The sequence below is a fragment of the Fusarium oxysporum genome, chromosome 4, assembly GCF_000149955.1.
Source record: "Fusarium oxysporum f. sp. lycopersici 4287 chromosome 4, whole genome shotgun sequence".
In the NCBI taxonomy this organism is placed as follows: domain Eukaryota; kingdom Fungi; phylum Ascomycota; class Sordariomycetes; order Hypocreales; family Nectriaceae; genus Fusarium; species Fusarium oxysporum.
Genome location: NC_030989.1, coordinates 606,154 through 627,524, shown reverse-complemented (window position 1 = coordinate 627,524; position 21,371 = coordinate 606,154). Strand labels below are relative to the sequence as shown.

Here is a 21,371-nt window from a genome sequence, read left to right as displayed (position 1 = left end):
GTAATACAGCAGCAGATGTCATACTCTTGAATGTCATGAACGGAGTGATTCAATTGCCGTGGCGCGAATCATTTATATGTGCAATTGTTGCATACTTCACACATGTCTCACTTCAAAAGGTAGACATTCAAGTAGAGCGAGGCATGAATGCTCGAATAATCCACAAGCTACGACAATACATCTTACACGCAATAGCGAAGCAGCAACAACAAACAGCAACAAAAAAGCATCTCTAGCAAGTAGCCCAACCAGTAGCCAACTAACAAGATCCTTACTCTTTCGGTACGCGCGAAGCCATCATCACGCCCCCAAAAGCTACAACTCCCCAGTTCTGCGCCTGATACAAGATAGCCTGGACCATCAAGTTCACAGCGGAAAAGGGATTTTTCAGGTGAAAGCTGGGGAGTCTTTTCTTGACACTGGCTCCAGTTTGAGCCCCCTTCCGAGTGGCCTCCTAGTGCCCGTTTGTCGCCGCCGAAGGAACCGGCTGAGGGGGACGTTCAGGACCATAGGCCACTGGCGTTCCTTGCTCGTTGCCTTGTGGTTCCTCCTCTGTATCGTCGTCGAACTCGCTAAGTTCTTCCTCCTCGCCTTCCTCGTCGGAGTAGTCGCTTTCGTCTCCTTCGTTTCCTCCGTGACTATCGGAGTAACCGCTTTCGACGGTGTTGGACATTCCGGGTGGCACCCTACGCCCTTGTTGCTGCATTTGCTGGATAATGCTCATGAGCTTCTCGGTCTTCTTCTCGGCGGTTTCTGTCTTCTTCTTCCACTCCTGGCGCTCTTCGGCCATGCGGATGATGTTGGCAGCTGTCGCCTCCTTCTGTCGCTTCAGGGCTTCGTTCTCCTTCTCTAACCGCTTGCCCTTCTTCGACATATCCTCCATCTCTTTGCGGAATGATAGGAACAAATCGTTACTGTTGTTCAAGGTATCCTCCACCTGCTGTGCCATTAGTCAACATGCCGAACTATCTTATCCGAGTCCACCCACCTGCTTAAACTTATCAACGTAAACATTTAGCTGATTCCTCAGCTCAGTTTCTGTCTTGGTAAACGCCTGGACCTGCGCCTGTAGATGTCGCGCCTTCGTCGATTCCCCTTCTGCGTTCTTCTTCTCTCTTTCGTATCGCGCCATATGGTACTGCACTTCGAGTTCCTTGGTGCGCATTAATGAGTGGAAATGCAATTCTCGTAACTCGTATTGCTCGATGAACGATTTGAAGCGAATTCGAAACCTGTGAACAAAAGGTGAGCGGAGTTCTACGTAAAAGAATGGTTGGGACTGACAGCTCGTCGACTTCCATATCCACGACTTGTTTCTTCGGAGTATCTTTTTCTTCCTGATATCCATCGAGTTTTGTCAAGAGTGTAGCATACTTTTCGTCCCAGTGAGCGTTGTTCCGTTTCTGTGTCGTCTGAAGCTCCTTATTCTCATTCTGCAAATAGAGTTAGCCAACGCCTCTCCGTCAGCCCTCTCGCACAAACCTTCATCTTGTTATTATCCCGCTGGAGCTCGCGACATAACTTTTCCAGCTTCTCCTTAAGACCGACAGTCTTATTAAGCTCCGTGCGGCTTGCATCTCTCTCTTTTTGTAGGGTGTCCCCGCGCCGCTTGTTCTTCTGATTTTCACGCTCCAATCGTCGCATATCAGCCAACAGTTCACTAGACCGCTTGGTGAGGTGGTCGATTTTCTGCATGTTGTCCATCTTGGATACCTGCTGAAGGAGATCCCGATTCGCTCTCTTCACTTCACGTTCTGTACCATCCACGTATCAGTATCGTTCCGAATCCATGGGAGGCTGCCGCTTGCAGACGACGAGGGCGAGACGCACCAATCTCCAGCTCTTGCTCCTTATCTCCCGCGGCATCCTGCTCCAGCTGGGATATCCGCGCATGGAGCAGACGCGATGCCTCGTTGTTATCCATTCCTTTCTTTCCTTTGCCTTTCTTGGTAGGTGAATGAGCGTGTCCGTCATGCCCGTTGGCTACAGGAGCATCCACCTGGCTGGCAGGCATCGCCGTCGAAGCTACGATGGGCCAAGGTAACGACGGCAATCGTTCAGGCGGGGGTCACGAGGTCAGGAAAGGCCGGGGGCATCGAAGCGGGATGTATCGTCGTTAATTGTGGGTGGGATGTTCGTCGCCAGATGAGGGGTTGAAGTTGTGGTAACGAGAAAATGATACTCAAAACACTATTCGGTATCGGCTAAGATGCGAGAAGATGCTGTTAGTCGGCTTCACGCATGAATTGTCAAGCCAAGCACTCGCAGCGAAGAGGCACGTTGAGTGGTTGAGGAGGGAATATCTTCGCACCAAGATTGGCCTTGTCCGTATGATGATAGCAATCGACACCAACGCTGAGTAACGGCAACAGTACGACCTATATGAATTCTGGAAGGACACAGCGTTGGAGTCAGGGTTCGTTGGACATCGAATAATACAGTCGCTAACGTGTGACAAGATGGAGGGCTCATGGAGGTTTGAGATGGATAGGTTTTGCCATGGACCTTTGTGGTGATTATGTTGATAATTGCTAAGTCGCTAACAGATTCTGGTGGGCATCTTGAGCCGCTCAGTTAGTGCTTCAATGGACACTAATGCGGCTTTGGAGGCTTTGGCGCTATCCCACAGTGGCCTCTTACTGAGTAGTGTCCACTGGCCACCCACAATTACGGCATGTCCTTGGCACTGACGTGGGCTGGGACCCGGCCACTCCATGAGGAAACTGCTGGGGTTACAAAGCAGACCCTTTCACTTTTTCGGGGCGAATCGTTCCGGCGTCATTACATACATCGAAATCTCCGGTGACTGTTTAACGACAATTTTAACTCTTTCATATAGTTTCGCATATGCGACTGTACACTATTTCCTTGATTTTACTGTATTATTAATTCTCTTATTGTTTCTTATACGTCTCTGCTACAATGCTTCGTAACGCCGCCGCCGGCGCTCGAAAGGCCGTCACGGAGCTTTCACAATTTCCCAAACCCGGCGAGAAGCTTCATGGCTTCACCCTTGTTCGATCCAAGCACGTTCCTGAGCTTGAGTTGACGGCTCTTCACCTTCAGCATGACAAGACAGGAGCCGATTATCTGCACATTGCCCGCGACGACAGCAACAATGTCTTTTCGATCGGTTTCAAGACGAACCCTCCGGATGATACTGGTATTCCTCACATTCTAGAGCATACGACACTATGCGGCAGCGAAAAGTACGACTCGTCTTGATATAGACATGGAAGCAGAGAATGCTGACTGTCTATAGATATCCCATTCGTGACCCTTTCTTTAAGATGCTTCCGCGAACACTATCGAACTTTATGAACGCGTTCACGGCATCAGACCATACTTTCTACCCCTTTGCGACAACCAACGCGCAGGACTTCAAGAACCTCATGTCTGTGTACCTTGACTCAACATTGCACCCACTGCTTAAGAAGTCCGACTTTACCCAGGAGGGTTGGCGAATTGGTCCTGAGAACCCACTTGCTGAGGATGAGGCGAGCAAGAAATTGGTATTCAAGGGTGTCGTTTACAACGAAATGAAGGGTCAGATGTCGGATGCTGGATATCTTTACTACATTCGCTTCCATGACCATATCTTCCCCGATATCAACAACTCGGGTGGCGACCCCCAGAAGATCACAGACCTGACATACGGGCAACTGCGAAAGTTCCACGCCGAGCACTACCACCCCAGCAACGCCAAGGTCTTCACCTACGGTGATATGCCCTTGGTTGACCACTTGCAGCAGGTCGATGCTCAGCTCCAGGCTTTCGAGAAGATCCAGGGTGACAAGCAAATTCACGAACCCGTAACACTGAGCGGCCCCAAGGAAGTTACTCTGTACGGACCACTTGATCCTCTTGTCGACCCTGATCGTCAGTACAAGACCTCTGTGTCATGGATCATGGGTGACACCACAGATGTGCTGGAGTCTTTCTCTCTGGCACTTCTATCAACCCTCTTGATGGATGGTTATGGTTCTCCTCTGTACCGAGGTCTTGTTGAGGCTGGCATGGGCGCTGATTGGAGCCCCAACGCTGGATATGACAGCTCTGCTAAGAAGGGAATTTTCTCTATTGGTCTCACCGGTGTTCAGGAGGCAGATGTTCCTAAGCTCAAGGAGAACGTTCAACAGATCTTGAGGGAAGTCCGAGAGAAGGGCTTTGACAAAACCAAGATCGACGGATCCCTCCACCAGCTTGAGTTATCGCTCAAGCATAAGACTGCCAACTTTGGATTTTCTATGCTGAACCGTCTCAAGCCCAAGTGGTTCAACGGTGTGGACCCCTTTGACTCGTTGGCCTGGAACGACACCATCAATGGTTTCCAAACCAAGATGGCCGAGGGTAACTACCTGGAGGGTCTCATCGATAAGTATTTGCTCAACGATAACACTTTGACGTTCACAATGGCCCCCTTCAACCACCTACGGCGAGGATCTTGTCCAGGGAGGAACAGGAGCGACTTTCTACCAGAATCCAGGCAGCTATCAAGGAGGCTGGCAGTGAAAGAGAACGCCCGCAAGCATTTCGAGAAGCAAGAGCAGGAGTTGCTGGTCGAACAAAACAAGACCAACACCGAGGACCTCGGCTGTCTGCCCACTGTCCACGTCAAGGATATTCCCCGAAGCAAGGAGCCTGTGGTTGTGCGAGACGAGAATGCCAACGGCACCAAGATCCAGTGGCACGAGGCTCCTACGAACGGCTTGACATACTTCCGTGCTATCAACACATTGGAGAACTTGCCTGATGAGCTTCGCGAGCTGGTCCCTCTGTTCACTGACAGCATCATGCGTCTTGGTACTAAGGACATGAACATGGAGCAGCTTGAAGACCTGATCAAGCTCAAGACTGGTGGCGTTTCAGTTGGTTACCACTGCACACCATCTCCCACCGATTTCCACGCTGCTAGTGAAGGCCTCATCTTCACCGGTATGGCCCTAGATCGCAACGTTCCTGTCATGTTCGATATCATCCAGAAGCTCGTTTTGGGAACCGATTTCGACAGCCCCGAGGCAGCCCTCAGAATTCGACAGCTGCTTCAGGCATCTGCTGACGGTGTTGTGAACGATATTGCATCCACTGGACATCGATTCGCGATGGGTAGTGCTGAGTCTGGTCTTACCCGTTCCTCGTGGCTGCGACAGCAAGTTTCCGGCCTCTCTCAAGTGCAGCTGGTGACTTCTTTAGCTAGCCGACCTGAGACGGACAAGCTTGAAGATGTTATCTCCAAGCTGAAGCAGATTCAGAGCATTGCACTTGCTGGTGGAAACCTGCGTACAGCAATTACCTGCGGCCCAGAGAGTGTTGCAGAGAATGGTGCTTCCCTGCAGAAGTTTGTGGGCAACCTCTCCCGCGATCCTCTTGACCTGAAGAACCCCTCTCCCCGCCAGCTTCCCAAGGATAGCAAGACGTTCTATCCTCTTCCTTACCAAGTTTACTATGGTGGATTGTCAGTACCAACCACATCGTACACAGCAGCGGAGGGTGCACCTCTCCAGATCCTGTCACAGCTTCTTACACATAAGCATCTGCATCACGAAATCCGTGAGAAGGGTGGCGCATATGGTGGAGGTGCTTACTCTCGACCTCTTGACGGCCTCTTTGGTTTCTACTCTTACCGTGACCCTAACCCTCAAAACACACTGAGCATCATGCGCGGTGCTGGGCAATGGGCCGTCGATAAGAAGTGGTCGGACCGTGACCTTGAGGAGGCCAAGATCTCTGTGTTCCAGGGAGTTGATGCCCCCAAATCTGTGAACCAGGAGGGTATGGGCCGATTCCTCTCAGGAATCACTGAGGAGATGAAGCAGAAGAAGCGTGAAGAGCTTCTTGACGTTACCAAGGACCAAGTGCGCGAAGTGGCGCAGCGTTACCTCGTTGACGGACTGGCCAAGGGCGAAGGCAGAGTCGCCTTCCTTGGAGAGAAGCAGTCCTGGGTTGATGGCGAATGGAAGATCCGCGAAATGGATGTCAAGGGCGCCGAGTAAGGCCAAAAGAAAACGATTACGAAGCTAATAACGACCTAGAGTTGGAAGCATCAGCATGCTAGAGGTTTGGATGAGCAATGAGCAGCTGGAGTTACAGCTGTATGATGGCGTGTACGATGAAGTGTAAATTACACAGATGAACAAAGCATAAATGACCCTCCTCACATTGCATCGCAGCGGAACTTTCCACCCTATGTGAACACGAGGGATTTTTTGCCTCGTTACGCGTTCAGATACGATACATCTCTTTACCTATGCAATGGTACAGAGACCACAGAGCAACGCAAGAGCAGATGCAGCCCTTCTTTTTCTTTTCTGTCTATCTTGATTTCTGGAAGCTACTTTCACCTTGGCATCTGTTGTGGAAACCCTCGAGGCTGCGGAGCGAAAGCACCAAGCACGAGGAGTTCTATGATTGGAGACTGGGGAGATTGTGGAAGAAGGGAGTCGGTGTGATGGATGAAGAGAGGTGGTAGCTCGTTCTATCAGAGCCGGAGTCCTTGAGCGATGGATTTACTGGACTAAAGAGCAGAGTACATGCATGTGATGTGTTACAGAGTGACCAACTTTGACATGCTGTATGACTGTTACAGATGCTCGGACGGAAGAACATGCCGATTCGTCTATTCGTATACGATAAATACTAGAGAGGCATTAAAAAGGCTTTGTTGACGGTGTCCTTTTGATGGAGAATATGACGATGGGAAGTGATAGCCAGGGGTTGGTCAATGGTGCCTGACCGCGGAATAAGCTCCAGCCTTACGCGGTCCGTGGTATTGTGATTTGTTTATTTACTGAGGGAATTATTGGGTCTTTATGCTAAATACCAAGGAAAGGACATGACGCTTACAGGCCAGACTCTTGACTGTGACTCTGTCGGTCAAGAAAACCTTTGAAAAGACCCGGAACGTAACGGGCTTCTATACTGGGAAATGCACATGCACGGACTGCATGTATCGGTACATATTTTTGCATTTTTTCCAAGGTGTGGTGTCTTGTTCCCGAGACTCTGGAAGTGTCTGAGACCAATGGGATATTCTACCGCTGCTGGGGCTTTTGGGTTTAGCGCGGGGTTCTTGTTTTTTAGGCCTGTAGCTAGAATCGAGATGGTTCATCCACCGCCAGTTGCAGTTGGCGATTACTTACGAGGTCAGGCCACGAATTGTGACTGTAATTGCGATGAATTTTCAACATTGGTTGTTGAGAGGAGTATATACAGAGTTTAGGTATTTTATACAACAATAATTAGGCGCCAGTTCATCTACTGCGCCACGGAATTCTCAAAGTCCCCTGTAAGTACACGGTACGTACAGAGTTTACTGCCCCTCTCGTCAACGTCACAGTGGAGGGTAAAAATTTCTCTCTCCATTCTTTCTTGGACCTGGACCTGGACCTGGAACTCTTTGGACCTGCAAATGCAATTAGGACCTGCAACGGAAACGCGACCTCCACAATTTTCTTCGAATCAGCAGAGCCCAAACTAAACTCATCGACCTCTTTTTTCTATCTTGGGCCAAGACTAGAGCCGACCATATAAAAAGGCGGCCCCCCCATCTCCCCATCCACTTTCTCTCCTCTTCGACAACTTGTCACGTTTCATCACGACAATTTTTATACTCTTCAACTGCTCCAACGTGCACCCGTTGATACGAAACCGTTATCAACAAAACCTAGCAACTTTGAGCACTTGAAAACTGCTCAAACTCGTCACCAAACTCGACCCGCCTTTGGTCTATTAAAGGCACCGCCTTCACCACGGCTCCTCCGGCCGTGAGCTTCGTCAGTGACAAAGATTTCAGCCTCTGCAAGCCCTCTCACATCATCAACGCGATCCCCCCTCCCGCTACTATTGCTGCTCGACGATAAGCTCCTCGATCTCTCCGTCTTGCACGACTCTCGATCCGACTACACTCCCCCGTCGTTCTTCGACACCCGTCAGCTGCCGCATAGGAGGTTTACAGAGGTTCTTCCTCTTGCCGAGGAAGAGTCGAGGAGGCCTCGCCAGTCCACTGAGGGATCAGTCTGCTACCGCTCTCGACCGCCCTAACACCAGCTGAATCCGTACGTTCAAGCTTCACTCTACTATATATACTTTTCTATAAAGTATCGTCTTTCTAGTCCACGGACTTAATCCCTCTTTCAACTTCCCAAAGAACCCCCGCAACTGTTTGGGATATGGTTATGGCAACGGCTGTCCTCGACACCTACAATCATAATGTCAATCACCCTCATATCGCATTAAAGAAACCCCTGCTTCAGGAACCTCTTGAGCAATATGGCGTGATCACTCCAAAGCAACTCATCGGTCAGGCTCTCCACCAGCGCGTGGAGGCCATTGACCATGAGATGTGTGAGCCTGGCGACGAAGACACTTTCTTCGTTGCTGACCTCGGAGAGGTCTACCGCCAGCATCTTCGCTGGAAGAAGAATCTCCCTCGGGTCCGGCCCTTCTATGGTGAGTACAAATCTCGACAATATGCTGTGATACACACTAACAAACACCAGCCGTCAAGTGCAACCCCGATCCTCAGATCATCAAGCTTCTATCTGAGCTCGGAACCGGCTTCGATTGTGCCTCCAAGACCGAGATTGAGCAGGTCCTGTCCGCAGGACTTAGCCCCGACCGCATCATCTACGCCCAACCCTGCAAGACTAACTCGTATGTCCGATACGTCAAGTCTGTGGGCGTCAAACAGATGACTTTTGACAATGCCGATGAGCTCTACAAGATCGCCAAGCTCTATCCAGGAGCTGAGCTCTTCCTCCGCATCATGACCGACGACAGCGAGTCTCTGTGCCGCTTCAGCATGAAGTTCGGTGCCGCCATGGACACCACTGAGGGTCTTCTCGCCCTGGCCAAGGATCTTGGTCTCAACGTTGTTGGCGTCAGCTTCCACGTTGGATCTGGTGCCTCTGATCCTCTTGCCTTCTACAAGGCCGTGCGCGACGCCCACACCGTCTTCCAGCTGGCCCACGAGTTCGGGTTCAACATGCGCACCCTCGACGTTGGTGGTGGCTTCAGCGGCGATACCTTCGAGACCATGGCTGCTGTCCTCGGCGACGCCCTCGACGAGTTCTTCCCTCCTCACAGCAACATCGAGATCATCGCCGAGCCAGGTCGATACTATGTTGCCACCGCCTTCACCATCGCCTGCAACATCATCGCTCGCCGAACTGTTGAGGACCCCACTCTCGATGGCAAGGGCTACATGCTCTACGTCAACGATGGCGTTTACGGCAACTTCTCAAACATCATGTTTGACCACCAGCAGCCTATCGCCAAGGTTCTCCGCGCCTCCGGTAAGACCCTCTTCGAGACCACCGCTGCCCATCCCACTCCCGAGGGCGAGGGCTTCGAGTATTCCGTCTGGGGTCCTACCTGCGATGGCATCGACCGCATCACTGAGAGCACTCGCTTCGACTCCATTCTCGATGTCGGTGACTGGCTGTACTTCGAGGACATGGGTGCCTACACAAAGTGCTCTGCCACTCAGTTCAACGGCTTCTCCAACGCCCACGACGTTATCTACGTCTGCAGCGAGCCTGGTGCCAAGGCCCTTCTTGGTCTGTGATTTCAATCACTTCTTACACCTTAATGGCTAGCGAAACCATTTCTTTCGTGTTCTCTTTGGAGAATCTTTTTGTTCGTATGTTTTGAATCTCATCATGGGCCGATGAAAATAGAAACACAAAAGTTGACAGTCAATATTTGAAAACGAGAAAAGAGCTAGATAGACGGATATTAGATCATAATTAATTTCTGAACTGTCAATCTCAGACACCTCTGTAATCCCTTGCGAGACATGTTGTACCACGGCACCTGCATTTATTACAAATCACGGGGTCACACAGGTCTTCTCAGATACTTTAATTCGTTCATTAAATTTATACATGTTTGAATCTCCGAGTGCCAAAATCAAATCGTTCTAAGGAACAAGGCATCTTTACTGATGTCAACTCCAAACTCCATGCGTACACCCTGCATGTCTGGTGACCAATGCCACATGCTGTACATATTCATGTCCCCGTATTTCCAGTTTTCATAAAGACCAGTTAGTTTTTGTGAAGGTCTTTGCTCTTTGCTCTGTGCCGTTGTCCCAGTTCGTCTATGAACCACGGAAGAGGAATTGCATGTCCTGGGGGGTGAGCGATTCCATGGCCTTGGTGTCCGAGTTGACAGTGGAGTGAATCATGTTAGTCTTCTTCTCCTGAATCAACACCATTCGACTTTCAACAGAATCCTCGATACACAGTCGCGTGATAGTGCAGGGTCGAGTTTGTCCAATGCGATGGCATCGGTCAGCGGACTGCCACTCAGCGGCTGGATTCCACCATCTATGTAATTGTTAGCAGCTACTCAGATAACAATGTTCGTTTCAGACACTTACGGGTCAACAATGAATACTCGAGAGGCTTCGGTGAGGTTCAGTGCCACACCACCAGCCTTGAGAGAAACCAGGAAGCATTCAACGTCCACGTTGTTCATGAAATGCTCGATCGAGGCCTGTCGTTGGGCAGGTGTCATGCTACCATCGAGCATGACTGTAGTGATACCAGCCCGACGGAGACGCCACTCGATGAGCTGCAGCATGGTAGTAAACTGAGAGAAGATGATCGACTTGTGTGAGGCGTTGTCAGAGCGAAGTTTGTGTAGCTCATGGACTAGAAGTTCAATTTTGGAAGAGGAGGTCCAGTTCTCCATCTTGATTCGGTTGATGATGGAGTTTTTCTTGACGAGATTCTCATCTTGCTCAATCTCTGGCTGTTCCAGATCGATCGAGAGGGGGATGTGACAACGGGGGCAATCAGGTTCATCAGTAGAGCGGACGTAGCTACCGACACAGGCTCTGCAAAAGTCATGCTTACACCTGCTACGGATTGTGTCTTCGGCAGGCTCATCGCAGATGCAACAAACGAGCACGTTTTGCCCTCCTTCAGCGTTCTTCTTCAGAATGAGATCAGGGTGGTCAGCAACTTGTCGCATCTGCATAATGAGGCCAAAAATGTTGGCATAATTGTTCAAGAGAACACCCTGAGCGACATACGTATCAAACTTGCGCTGGCCGTTCGTCATGATACTGTTCGCGAAGTCGTTCTCCTCTTCTCCGAAAAACTGTCGGTCAACATAAACCTCCTTGACTGGAAGTTCCATAGAGTTGGTGTGGTCTTTCTTTAGACGGCGCAGCATGATGCGATCTGTCATCAAACGCAGTCTTTCAAAAGCCGTTGCGCCTGCGCCTGCATTCCCATATTTCTGAATAGGGTTCAATAGCTCTTGGTTGAACAGAGAAACATGTTGCACTCCCGGATGCTTGCACCCAGTGCAACGACTGTGCTCGTCCATCGACCATTCAAGCGTGGAGCACGGACACTGCTTGCAGAGATACGACGCGAAGGTGTCGACTTGTAGGAAACGAACCAGAGAGAAGAACTCTCCGATGCGGTTCTGCAGAGGCGTGCCCGTCAGACACCACCGGTAGGTAGTCTTGAGAGCAAAGCATGCTTTGGCTGTCATGGTGGTGCGTGTTTTGATACAGTGTGCTTCGTCCAGAATAACCCGATGGAAATCGATCGCATGAATAGCACTCTTCTCCTTGTATATGCCATCCTTGCGCTTGAAACCCTTTTCCTGCTTGCGATAGACTGACTCGAGACTGTTGTACGACATCATGATAACGTCGAATTTCTTGAGTTCCTTCACGGTGATCCCCTTGGTCTTCTGGTTTGTTCCATGGAAAACAAATGTGTTCAAGGCGCCATCGGTGTAAGACTTGATCTCTTGTTGCCATTGCATGAGCGCAACTGGAGGCACGAGAACCAGCGACGGCTGTTTCGCGGGATAATCGGACATAATCAGAGACACGGCCTGAATTGTCTTGCCTAATCCCATCTCATCACCGAGTAAGCCACCTTCGTATTTTGCCTTCTCCATCTCCATCATCCAAGCAAGACCTTCAAGTTGGAATGGCTTGAGTTGGCGTGAAATTCTTTCCGGTTGTGTAGCCTTCCCAGCCTTGATCACTGGCTCCTTTTTAATCCTGTCCCACATGCCTATGATCTCAGGGTGGTTTTTCTCCAAACGCTCTCGTTCTCTAATGGCACGTCTGCTCACACCCTGGTTCCTGAAAGCCCTTCGGTTGTTGGCGATAGTCGCGAGATGGTCTCTGTTATCGGCGTCATCTGCATCAGCATCGCTACTACTCAAGTCGATATAGCCGTCATTGTTATCAGTTGCGAAGTCTGTAGACTCAGCATCACCTAAAGCGCTTTCCAATGCATCGAGCTCATCACCAGACGGGCCGTCAGCTTGCGCGGCTTTCCTTGCGGAGTGGGCAAAAGTCGCAGCAGGTGCCTTGACACGGGGTACGGTGCGTGCCATGGGACGTGCTGGCCGCTTTCCGGCCGCTTTTCTCGACATAGCCATTGGAACGTCTTCGTCATCACTGGAGATGTATCGAGCTGCTTCCTTGTCGCTAGCGTCATCATCGGCAAAGGATTCATCCTCGTATGAGCTCAATGACGAGCCGCTGTCCAGGTCAAGCCCTTGGGCTATCTCCGCATCCATGTCAATTTCCTCGTCATCTGAGTCGGCGATGACTTTAGGCTTTTTCGCTGGGCGACCACGCTTGGCGGTAGAGTCAGTCAGGGTCGATGCTCGTTCTCGCTTGACAGAAGCCTGAGCGGGAGTGTTGAAACTACCGGAGAGCGAAGGTCTGGTGCTTCTTCGTAAGGGAAGTGATGATGATGCGGTACTGGATGCTTGCTTGAGTTCTTCATCCTGGAGGCGACGAGCTACTTGAGCGTTTCGATAATTGTCAAAATCTTCGTCGTCCGAGTCTTCAATCACCATCCGACCTTTGGCCCTCGAGTTCATAGAATATGCGCTCTTGTGCAGACCTCTCTCGCGGTCAACGGGGCGAGAGGTAGAAGGAGCAGGAAGTTGAACTTCGAAGATAGTTGATTTACCATGATCGACTGCTGCCGGGGTTGGCACTTTGCTAGACGCAGGAGTTGAATAATCGCTCCCTGTATCTGGGTCTAGTGGCGTGGGAACTGATGATACAGACTCGCTCTCAATGATGGGTGCTTTGCTTGGGCGGCCACGTCGTTTAGTGGGAAGTGCGATGTCAGAAGTAGGAAATTGAGACAGAGGTGATGCCTCGACTTCGGGGATACTCTTCCTAGGTCTTCCTCTTGGGCGTGACCCAGAGGGAGCATCTTGCTGAATATCTACAGCTGGGGTGGGAGTTGGTATAGACGAGGCAGCCTGACTTCTAGTCCTGGCTGAGCGGGTCATTCGATTAGAAGCAGTAGATGTATCTCTAGAAGCTAGAATTTTTTAGTGAGAAATAATAACCATTTATGAACATCAGACTTACCATCTGCTGCAGTGATGGGCGTACCCCGGGTGGAAGGGCGACCTCGAGGCATGATGTCAGTTGGTCCAAGAGGATGTTCTGCTGATTTGGATACGATGTGCGATGGGACAGCTTGTCGCCCTCCAAATGGGACTTTTAATTGCACAGCTGCACGATTAAGGACAAAGATTAAAAGTCTTTGATGGTGTTTTCTTTCAGGAAATTGAGATCAAACGATGGGAGCCTGGTGGAAGGCAAAGGGCGGCAATTGAACCCCTGTCTGCTGGCAGCTCACTAATGCACAGCCGTGAATGCAGTGCTGGGCAGTGACCGTGAATAGATACAAATTGATTGACTGCGGGCAACAACAAAAGAACAATCACACAAACAAACGACTGACATTGACAGAATTTGTTCAATGAGATGAGAAAGACTCCAAGCGGATGAACAATGAAAGCGTGAGGATGAAGGGAAAAAGTCAGATAGAAGTTAAAGGCAAATCGCCACCAGCTCCTTTTTTCGGGGCGTTGCTTCCCGTTTGATACCCCAATTCACGATTCACAGTGTCAGAAAGAGCACCCCGCTACGCGCAGGCACGTGTCAGGGGCCAGGGGGTCTTGATTGTCGATCTGATTGGGGTGCATCGTTCCTGGCAGGATCGGGGACAGAAAACATTGGCCAATCCCACTTACAAGAACCGTTCGCCATAAGTTGCATCATAGATTAAGAGTTCATTTATAGCTCATTATATAGCAAAACTCATACTGGTAGAAGCCTTGCTAAGTCTAGTATTAGCATCTACATTTTGATATCCCAGTATGTTCTGAAACCCCGCAGTATCTCATATTGCAAACGGCAGTAGATTGTCGCTGCCGTTCAATTTTGGACCCTGATGCTGAGATCTTGGATTTGCCACTTCAAGGGGCGATTGCATCACGTGACACGGTGTCAATCTCGTGAAAGCATGCGCAAGCGGGAACGCCACTGCACGGCGCTGCACTTGTCCGAGCTGCTTCTGACTTTACTTTTTTGCGCCAACTCCTTTTCAAGCTTGATTCTCCCCTCCCTTTCATTCACTGGGTGGCTAATGTGGTCGCCGAAGATTGAGGAATCTTTTCTTGTGTAAATCTTTCATTTTGCTAGGTCACTCGTTATTCCTCCATCATGTAGGTTTTTCTTATGCCTATAGTGGCGATAAGCTTATCATATACAGGGCGCGGGCAACACGCAGTAACAACCAGAACGCTCAAGACCAGAACGCTCAAGCTGGTCAAAACGGCCAGAATGGCCAGAATGGCCAGACAAATCAATCTAATCGACAAGGTCGTGCTGTCTATGGACCGTAAGTAAAATACCACCTCTAGCCATATACTCATACTAACATCTCAATAGTCAATCAGCGCTGACTGATTTCCTTGCTGTAAGTTTATGGCTGTTACGATGAGCACGTCGCTATAGCATACTAACCATGATTAGTCGCACAATATCTCTGCTGCTCAGATCCGCTCAGATGCTGAAGCACGTCGCCGACAAGCTGCACGTGAGGATGCAGCTCAAGATGAGAACGGGAACGGCGAGTCCTCTGCAGCAGGTGCCAGGTCCGGGCGACGTTCTAGTCGCAACGACAATGACGAAGCTTCACTTAAGCGTAAGCGAGAAGAAGAGAAGAAACTCGCAAAGATCAAGGAGAGCAAAGCTTTCAAGAAGCGCAAGCAACGATCAGACTTATCTGATGACGAAATTGCTCGTGCGCTAATGGAATCGAACTCTGGCCCTCTGCCTGGACAGATAGAGCACTGCGAAATTTGCGAGAAACGATTCACTGTCACACCTTACTCGGTCGCTGGTCCTAACGGAGGACTTCTTTGTCCTCCTTGCGGGCGAGAGATAGCCAAAGAACGAGAAGGTGGCCAAAAAAAGAAGCCGAAGAAGCCGGTCAATACGGGTCCTGTTGGAAGACGTCGCGCAATTCAAAGTCGGATACTTGACGGCGACGTTGGTACCAAGAGCTTGGCCACTCTGTGTGTACAGACTCTGGCCAAGAACGTCGATCTGGCTGACAGTCTTGGAGACCTTCCTGATCACTTGATTGACAAAATTGCACGCATGTTCTCCAAGCGTCGACTCCTCAAGCCAGAGACTTTGCCCCTTTTCGTCCAGCCCGGCACCGAGGACCTCCATATCTATGATGGCGCAAAGCTTGGTGAACAAGATTACATTTCCATCTTTCAGACGGCTTCGAAACTCAAAAATCTCAAGATCCGATGTGGTATTCAGTTCAAGGACGAGGTCATGGATTACCTCTTGTCCCGTGACATCAATCTCGAAACATTCTACCTTCACGGAGCCAATCTTTTGAGCGATGAGAAGTGGCATAAGTTCATCCAGGAGAAGGGCGAGAAGCTGAAGGGTATCCAAGTCTATTATACAGACAATCACTTTGGTGACGAAACCATAGCCACGCTGAGAGATCATTGCCCCAATCTCAAGCGACTCAAGGTTGAGAATAACCAAAAGCTAACCAACGACGGTGTCAAAACGATCGCAAGTTTGTCGGCTCTAGAGCATCTCGGACTTCAGTTACAGCACAAGACTGAATCTGACGCTTACATCGAAGTTGTCTCGAAAATCGGTGCCAATCTCAAGACCTTGTCTCTGAAGATTGTTCCTGAAGTTGACGATGGGCTGTTGCAGGCTATTCACGAGCATTGTCGCTCCCTTTCCAAGTTCCGAATCACGGACAGTGAGTTTATGACTGACCAGGGTTTTGTTGATCTTTTCACCAAATGGGCCAATCCTCCCTTGCACTTTGTGGACCTCCAGAAATGTCGACAGATTGATGCAAGTAAGCCTCGGGAGAACCCAGATAGCGTTGGGCTCTGCAGTGAGGGTTTCAAAGCCTTGATGGCTCATTCGGGTGAGAAGCTTCAGTACCTCAACATTCATGCTTGCCGTCATATCTCACGCGAGGCTTTCGAGGAGGTCTTCCACGAGGATGCTCGTTACCCAGAGTTGAAAGAGCTGGAAATCAGCTTCTGTGAAGAGGTGACTGATTTCATTTTGGGGTCAATCTTCCGATCTTGTCCCAAGATCCGAGAGGTCAACGTTTTTGGATGCATGAAGGTCAAAGAGGTCCGCGTACCTCGTGGTGTCATCCTTGTTGGTGTTCCTAATGCTCAAGGCATGGTGGTTGAGGGATCTCATGATTAATCCCTGATACAGCGCGTGGTGGTTGGTGTTTGGAGTTATGAAACAATTTGAGCATGGCCTTTGAGTCAGTAGCAGGGCATTGCATGGCGCACGGTAATGTGTAAAGCTAGTGAATGAAATATGTTTTTTATATCCTATTTGCATCATATGTACTATGGTTTCGTTCATGAATCATGTCATTTCCCATTAAACCTCATACCCTCGTTAAGAGCGGGCCTGGTTATTCTTCACATACTCCTTATCCATCTGGACATAAGAGTTCAGCTTCTTCTCAAGCTCGGCGTCAGTCATGGTGGCCCTCTTGTCGACGCTCTCGGCGCTTCTGTATCGTCGCCAAGAGAATCCGCCAGCGTTACAGGCGTCAGTCGCCTGGAAGTAATGCAGATGAGCAGCAATATCCAAACCAAGAGTTCCACCGTTGCATCCAAGGTTGGCAGCACCCTCACAGACCTTGACATCGCTGATGGTGTAGTCAACCGTGTCGCCGCCACCACCAGACAGCCAGAACTCAGGAGTTGTGTGTCTGTATCCGAAGATCAGAGGGGGGAGACGAGGGACAGGGTCATCGGCGTGTGTAACGCGGTACTCTCCACCAGCCTGGTTTGAGACGAAGGCTGAGAGCTGTGCATTTCCGACACGGGGAGAACCGTAGGTGTAAATGTCGACGGGTGTTCCACCGACTCTCAGGTTTGCGGCAGCAAGAACGGCCACAGCACCTCCAAGGGAGTGGCCTGTAGAGATGACCTTGAAAGAAGGGTTCGCCTTGCGTGCGGAGGCGACGGCAGCTGTTGCTTGAGAGGAGATCTCATTCCAGGCTCGCTGGAAGCCAGAGTGTACACCACATCCAGAGACGAGACTGCAGTCTTCCTGGCCGAAGTCGAGGTTGGTAAGCCAGTTTCGAATGTTGATGCTTCCGCGAAACGAGACGACGATTTCCTTTCGGGCAGAGTCTGTCGCGACGTAGCCACCGATACCTGTCTTGGAGCCACTGGATGTGTAAGTAAGGGTGCGATGTGTTTGTGCAGCCTTGTACTTACACGAAAGATGTCACGATGGTAGCTCCGTTGCCCTGAACGGTTGGACAGCCATTATTGGAGCAGGTGATCTTTGAACCAGCTGCGGCTTCAGAGTTGCAGTAAGCTGCGGCGCCGTGTTGGATGTAGAACTTGAAGTTGCTAAAGTCGGTTGTGGTGACACCAACAGCTGGGAATGTGAGCTTATGAAGTAATCGGGATGGGGTTATGTTTACCTCGCTCCTCGAGAGAGTTGACGTAGTCATCGAGAGCTACAGGGCTGGCTACCGCGAGGGTGATGGCTGAGAGGAGTGGTAGAAGAAGCATCGTGACAAGGGATAGGGTCCAAGGTATGGGTGTAAGTGAGGATAGGCCGGCGAGGTACAACTCCTAGAGATGCCTTTGAAGCTGAAGCTGAAGCTGTCCTTCAGATCTACTGAGAGATCGACATCGTGAGAAGAACCAGACATTTATATATCTTTTTTCTTTAGCTAGCTCCCATCACAATACCCGCTCACCCTCAGTCGCTGATCCCGTCTCTCCCCTTCCCATCACATTTCACACATCCACCCATAGCTCCCCCCATCCATCTTGGCAAACCCTCACGCCGTCGGTGTAATAACCGCCGCCCCAGGGCCGAACAGCGGAAATGAAGCTTCGCGGCAGTCTAATCCTTCATGGTGTGTTCTACACTGCCCACCCCGCATTCTTGGCTCCATGATCCCGGCAGACAAGGTCCCCTTCATCGGGCTCTGACAGCATTTTTCCTTGGTCCGTTTGTCGTTGGGCCCGGATGAGCTTCCCTTACAGGTAACGACGATCTCGGACCACGTGAGGGTCGTGATCAAGATGGTGGGCTACAGGGGTTTTGTTAGTCTCTGTTACATTACGATGGGGACTGTCAAAATGTTGGGACTGTAGGGCTTTGGGCTTTGAGAAAAAATAGGAGAGAAAATAAAAGAATAGTCTGGTGATTCGTATGAATCGAAAGAGTGGTTGGTCGATATCCAGTAGTTAGATCACAGTTCTGGTGTCACAGTGATGAGCAAACCAATTATAGTACAAACTACCAGATAAAACGTTACGATTTACCGCCCGAGCTATATCGAGTCGACTGACCAACCATCTTTCACAGAAACATTCACCTCTATCACTTGCAGAGCCGATCAACGGAAGTATACCCCGAAACATGTTGCAACCTTCTCGGCTCAATTCAGTTCAGCCTTGACCGCTATCAAGTTTTCCATTGCGTGCAGCGTTCGACTCTACGAGTTGACAAGGTTTTGCTTTTTTGTCGACAAGGGACTTTTTGTCAGGTGGGGTTTATGTGTGGGAAAACCGGTTTAACTGATCTGGAGTCAAGTGCCGATATCTGGGGAACACGATACCTAACCCAGGAAGTGCAGTAATTGCGGTAATATTGCATTGAGATTATTTACACGATTAACTAAATGTCAATCTGGCATTTATCAGACGAAAGATATCCGAGTATTCATATTTCCCAATCCTCACGAAAGAATATGGCGTTGATTGAACATGAGAAAATCGGTAGTACAACATCACATGAAATGTCTCTGATTACTTGAATTATTCACTTCTTACATTTCAGCTGCATTATCAAGTCTTGACACCTACCTTTTTCATCACTCTTCACACCATCTCATCCTCTTAATGCAAGGCGGGCCGGCATAAGCTGCATCTCTTGGACGCTAGTGTCATCATCATCACTTTCAAAAGCTGAGGCCAGATGATATTCATCCATGATAATAGCAATTGCATCTATAGACTTGTGATCAGATAGTCAAAACTATTTGTTTCTTTATCAGCATTGACAATTGGTTTTTTTTTTTTTTAGTCAAACTGCTTATACACAATTCCATATAGACAATTGTTAAAAGCACCTGGTGATAGACATCTCCAATTCACAGCCTGCTTCTCCGCTTACTGCGTACCTGATGATCGGCACACCAAGAGTATGCAGGCCACCACACTAGAAAATCCAAGCCGAGGAATAAGACCAAGCCAATGCACTTTGTGCCTGAAAAGAAGCCTGTGATTCTCACTCGAGAATGCGGGGTTTCGAACTTTCCGCACATCGTGATGGTGTTGACTAACGGTAGCTCCGGTGAATCCGAATCAGGACTGGATCTGTCTATCGGAACTGAATCTCATCTTTCTAATTTGAGACTTTCTCCGAAGTCAGGTGCAATAGTTCGGAGCTTTCTGCCTTGCTGGCCTTGCTGCAACACCGACGTCGACCAGCGTCATCAGGCTGTGAGCTTTTGTTTTTTTCTGAAAAGTCCGAAATGTTCTGGAACTGGTCGTTCGTAAAAGTGCGTGATATTATCCCCTGGTTTAAACTTTAGCTGCAATATGCAAGTTCGGTACTCCACCGAGATGTGAGAATGCAAGATCTTTGTTTCTTTTGGTAGGTCTTTGTACAGATTTGTATCACGAGAGAGACTAAGGCATCCGTACCCAAGTCTCCGCTCTCTTCTCTGGTATCGTACACAATTCGCTCATGCTTCATTGACACATGCCCTCCAACCTCCTCATGCCATAATCACAGGCTTACTGAGCGATGTGCCTTCGGCCCTTAATCTTCCTTCTGAGGAGAATCTTCCTCCCCGTCTTACTTCGCTTGCGACATAGGAATCCATGTCTGCGCTTCTGAACCAGCCTCGTATGTCCGTTCATTGTATTTCGGGGTCCGCAGCGAATCTGCATATCGCCGAGGGCAGGGTGTGCTGAGATGGCGCTCGAAGGAACGGTATCGGCTGATGCGGCTGTCGAGGGGGTGAAGCTTGAGGGAAGAGCTGTTCTTCGGATAGCGCCGTTCATGGGAGTGAGCGAGGGTCGGAGAGGGACGAGGGTCGTGAATGTCCTGATGGAATTAGTGATGGCTTGATAGAGGCATGAGGATGAGCTTACCTGGGCGATTGAGTGAGGGGCTTGGCCAGAACTGGGCGCGCGAGGCGCGTGATAGAAGAGAACATTGTGTTCATTTCGGTAGAGCGCGCAGATTCGAGACTGCGGCTTGTGGTGTGTTGCTGCAACGGCCGTAGAGTCGCTGGTGATGTAAATGTTGAAATTTTGAGCTACAATCGAAAGTGACGCTGCTGATTCGAGGTGGGGCTGCTTACCCTGTACCTCCTTTTTCTCCTCAATGGCTTCACTTGAACCTTCCGTTCATCCTGATTTATCATCAGCAAGTTTCTCAAAGATGATATCAATTTTCTCCAATTCGTTATTAAGTTGTGTGTCTGTAATGCACGAAAAATGAGTCATGTCTCCTATCACTTCGATGAAGGTTTTGTGCTTGCCACCAGCTCTCACCAACTACAGCCCAGTCTTGTGGATATCCCATGAACAACCATCATAACGCTTTGCTACAGTACAATCATGTGCGATAAAGCGACTCATCGAAGAGCCGGCTAAGTTTATCCCAAATCATTCCAAAGCTGTCTCAAGTTTTGTTTCACCCCCTAGCTCTTGATAAAGCACAATGGTCAATGGAAGATGTGGCCAACAATCACCTGGAAGGTCAAAATGTTAGCGACAACAACGCTAGACTTTGAGACATCTCGATGGATTCAGGTTGAAAACGGCACGGTCAAATCTGATTGGCTGCTCAGGCTGAACAACCGCCGTTGTTGGTTGTTGGTTGATGTGTTTCTTCTCCGGCCAGTATAATGACCCTTAGGATGCGTTTTTTTCTGGGATCTTGTCACCTTCATTTATCCAAGGCGCTTGCAAGTCACAGTGTCGTCAATCTCGGTCTTGATTGCGAGTTTTGT

General features: G+C 49.7%; 7 protein-coding genes across 13 annotated transcripts; 3 read left to right on the top strand and 4 right to left on the bottom strand.

Moving 5' to 3' along the window:
• Positions 1–25: 25 nt before the first annotated feature.
• Positions 26–2,524, bottom strand: FOXG_07605 (uncharacterized protein). Of its 5 annotated transcripts, XM_018386192.1 has the most exons (6): positions 2,312–2,524; positions 1,831–2,204; positions 1,483–1,754; positions 1,285–1,433; positions 989–1,232; positions 26–937 (listed from the first exon to the last, which is right to left on the bottom strand). In XM_018386192.1, the coding sequence occupies exons 2-6, from the start codon at positions 2,012–2,014 to the stop codon at positions 455–457; spliced, it is 1,332 nt and encodes a 443-aa protein (XP_018243315.1). In that variant the 5' UTR covers positions 2,015–2,204; positions 2,312–2,524; the 3' UTR covers positions 26–454. The 5 variants fall into 5 exon arrangements, with proteins under 5 accessions (XP_018243315.1, XP_018243314.1, XP_018243317.1 ...); XM_018386191.1 differs by having other exon boundaries at positions 1,831–2,524; XM_018386194.1 differs by having other exon boundaries at positions 1,483–2,204.
• Positions 2,525–2,752: 228 nt separating this feature from the next.
• On the top strand, positions 2,753–7,284 carry FOXG_07604 (mitochondrial presequence protease). The gene is made up of 2 exons (XM_018386190.1): positions 2,753–3,209; positions 3,263–7,284. The coding sequence occupies exons 1-2, from the start codon at positions 2,923–2,925 to the stop codon at positions 5,991–5,993; spliced, it is 3,018 nt and encodes a 1,005-aa protein (XP_018243313.1). The 5' UTR covers positions 2,753–2,922; the 3' UTR covers positions 5,994–7,284.
• Positions 7,285–7,342: 58 nt separating this feature from the next.
• Positions 7,343–9,915, top strand: FOXG_07603 (ornithine decarboxylase). Its single transcript, XM_018386189.1, has 2 exons — positions 7,343–8,448; positions 8,499–9,915. Exons 1-2 carry the CDS (start codon positions 8,169–8,171, stop codon positions 9,563–9,565), a joined length of 1,347 nt encoding a protein of 448 aa, XP_018243312.1. The 5' UTR covers positions 7,343–8,168; the 3' UTR covers positions 9,566–9,915.
• Positions 9,808–13,878, bottom strand: FOXG_07602 (adenosinetriphosphatase). The gene is made up of 3 exons (XM_018386188.1): positions 13,373–13,878; positions 10,382–13,322; positions 9,808–10,328 (listed from the first exon to the last, which is right to left on the bottom strand). Exons 1-3 carry the CDS (start codon positions 13,422–13,424, stop codon positions 10,100–10,102), a joined length of 3,222 nt encoding a protein of 1,073 aa, XP_018243311.1. The 5' UTR covers positions 13,425–13,878; the 3' UTR covers positions 9,808–10,099.
• A 472-nt stretch (positions 13,879–14,350) lies between these two features.
• On the top strand, positions 14,351–16,759 carry FOXG_07601 (uncharacterized protein). 2 transcript variants are annotated; one of them, XM_018386186.1, is made up of 4 exons: positions 14,351–14,517; positions 14,565–14,693; positions 14,744–14,771; positions 14,828–16,759. In XM_018386186.1, coding segments are annotated over exons 1-4 (1,893 nt in total). In that variant the 5' UTR covers positions 14,351–14,515; the 3' UTR covers positions 16,562–16,759. The 2 variants fall into 2 exon arrangements, with proteins under 2 accessions (XP_018243309.1, XP_018243310.1); XM_018386187.1 differs by having other exon boundaries at positions 14,351–14,693.
• Positions 16,668–18,577, bottom strand: FOXG_07600 (uncharacterized protein). Its single transcript, XM_018386185.1, has 3 exons — positions 17,811–18,577; positions 17,599–17,764; positions 16,668–17,549 (listed from the first exon to the last, which is right to left on the bottom strand). The coding sequence occupies exons 1-3, from the start codon at positions 17,899–17,901 to the stop codon at positions 16,766–16,768; spliced, it is 1,041 nt and encodes a 346-aa protein (XP_018243308.1). The 5' UTR covers positions 17,902–18,577; the 3' UTR covers positions 16,668–16,765.
• A 752-nt stretch (positions 18,578–19,329) lies between these two features.
• FOXG_07599 (uncharacterized protein) lies at positions 19,330–20,966 on the bottom strand. 2 transcript variants are annotated; one of them, XM_018386184.1, is made up of 3 exons: positions 20,718–20,940; positions 20,506–20,644; positions 19,330–20,458 (listed from the first exon to the last, which is right to left on the bottom strand). In XM_018386184.1, the coding sequence occupies exons 2-3, from the start codon at positions 20,577–20,579 to the stop codon at positions 20,146–20,148; spliced, it is 387 nt and encodes a 128-aa protein (XP_018243307.1). In that variant the 5' UTR covers positions 20,580–20,644; positions 20,718–20,940; the 3' UTR covers positions 19,330–20,145. The 2 variants fall into 2 exon arrangements, with proteins under 2 accessions (XP_018243307.1, XP_018243306.1); XM_018386183.1 differs by having other exon boundaries at positions 20,506–20,966.
• Between the last annotated feature and the right edge of the window lie 405 nt (positions 20,967–21,371).

Bases quoted from the DNA above. Each gene is read 5' to 3' on its own strand.
- FOXG_07605 (XM_018386191.1), bottom strand. From the start codon at position 2,014: ATGCCTGCCAGCCAGGTGGATGCTCCTGTAGCCAACGGGCATGACGGA. The intron at 1,434-1,482 runs GTTTGTGCGAGA...CTCTATTTGCAG, and splicing joins GGGATAATAACAAGATGAAG to AATGAGAATAAGGAGCTTCA. The intron at 938-988 runs GTGGGTGGACTC...ATGGCACAGCAG, and splicing joins ACGTTGATAAGTTTAAGCAG to GTGGAGGATACCTTGAACAA.
- FOXG_07604 (XM_018386190.1), top strand. From the start codon at position 2,923: ATGCTTCGTAACGCCGCCGCCGGCGCTCGAAAGGCCGTCACGGAGCTT. The intron at 3,210-3,262 runs GTACGACTCGTC...GACTGTCTATAG, and splicing joins ACACTATGCGGCAGCGAAAA to ATATCCCATTCGTGACCCTT.
- FOXG_07603 (XM_018386189.1), top strand. From the start codon at position 8,169: ATGGTTATGGCAACGGCTGTCCTCGACACCTACAATCATAATGTCAAT. The intron at 8,449-8,498 runs GTGAGTACAAAT...AACAAACACCAG, and splicing joins TCGGGTCCGGCCCTTCTATG to CCGTCAAGTGCAACCCCGAT.
- FOXG_07602 (XM_018386188.1), bottom strand. From the start codon at position 13,424: ATGCCTCGAGGTCGCCCTTCCACCCGGGGTACGCCCATCACTGCAGCA. The intron at 13,323-13,372 runs GTAAGTCTGATG...AAAAAATTCTAG, and splicing joins GCCCATCACTGCAGCAGATG to CTTCTAGAGATACATCTACT. The intron at 10,329-10,381 runs GTAAGTGTCTGA...ACAATTACATAG, and splicing joins CGAGTATTCATTGTTGACCC to ATGGTGGAATCCAGCCGCTG.
- FOXG_07601 (XM_018386186.1), top strand. The intron at 14,694-14,743 runs GTAAGTAAAATA...ACATCTCAATAG, and splicing joins GGTCGTGCTGTCTATGGACC to TCAATCAGCGCTGACTGATT. The intron at 14,772-14,827 runs GTAAGTTTATGG...AACCATGATTAG, and splicing joins CGCTGACTGATTTCCTTGCT to TCGCACAATATCTCTGCTGC.
- FOXG_07600 (XM_018386185.1), bottom strand. From the start codon at position 17,901: ATGCTTCTTCTACCACTCCTCTCAGCCATCACCCTCGCGGTAGCCAGC. The intron at 17,765-17,810 runs GTAAACATAACC...TCACATTCCCAG, and splicing joins CAACTCTCTCGAGGAGCGAG to CTGTTGGTGTCACCACAACC. The intron at 17,550-17,598 runs GTAAGTACAAGG...TTACACATCCAG, and splicing joins ACCATCGTGACATCTTTCGT to TGGCTCCAAGACAGGTATCG.
- FOXG_07599 (XM_018386183.1), bottom strand. From the start codon at position 20,579: ATGAACACAATGTTCTCTTCTATCACGCGCCTCGCGCGCCCAGTTCTG. The intron at 20,459-20,505 runs GTAAGCTCATCC...TAATTCCATCAG, and splicing joins CCCCTCACTCAATCGCCCAG to GACATTCACGACCCTCGTCC.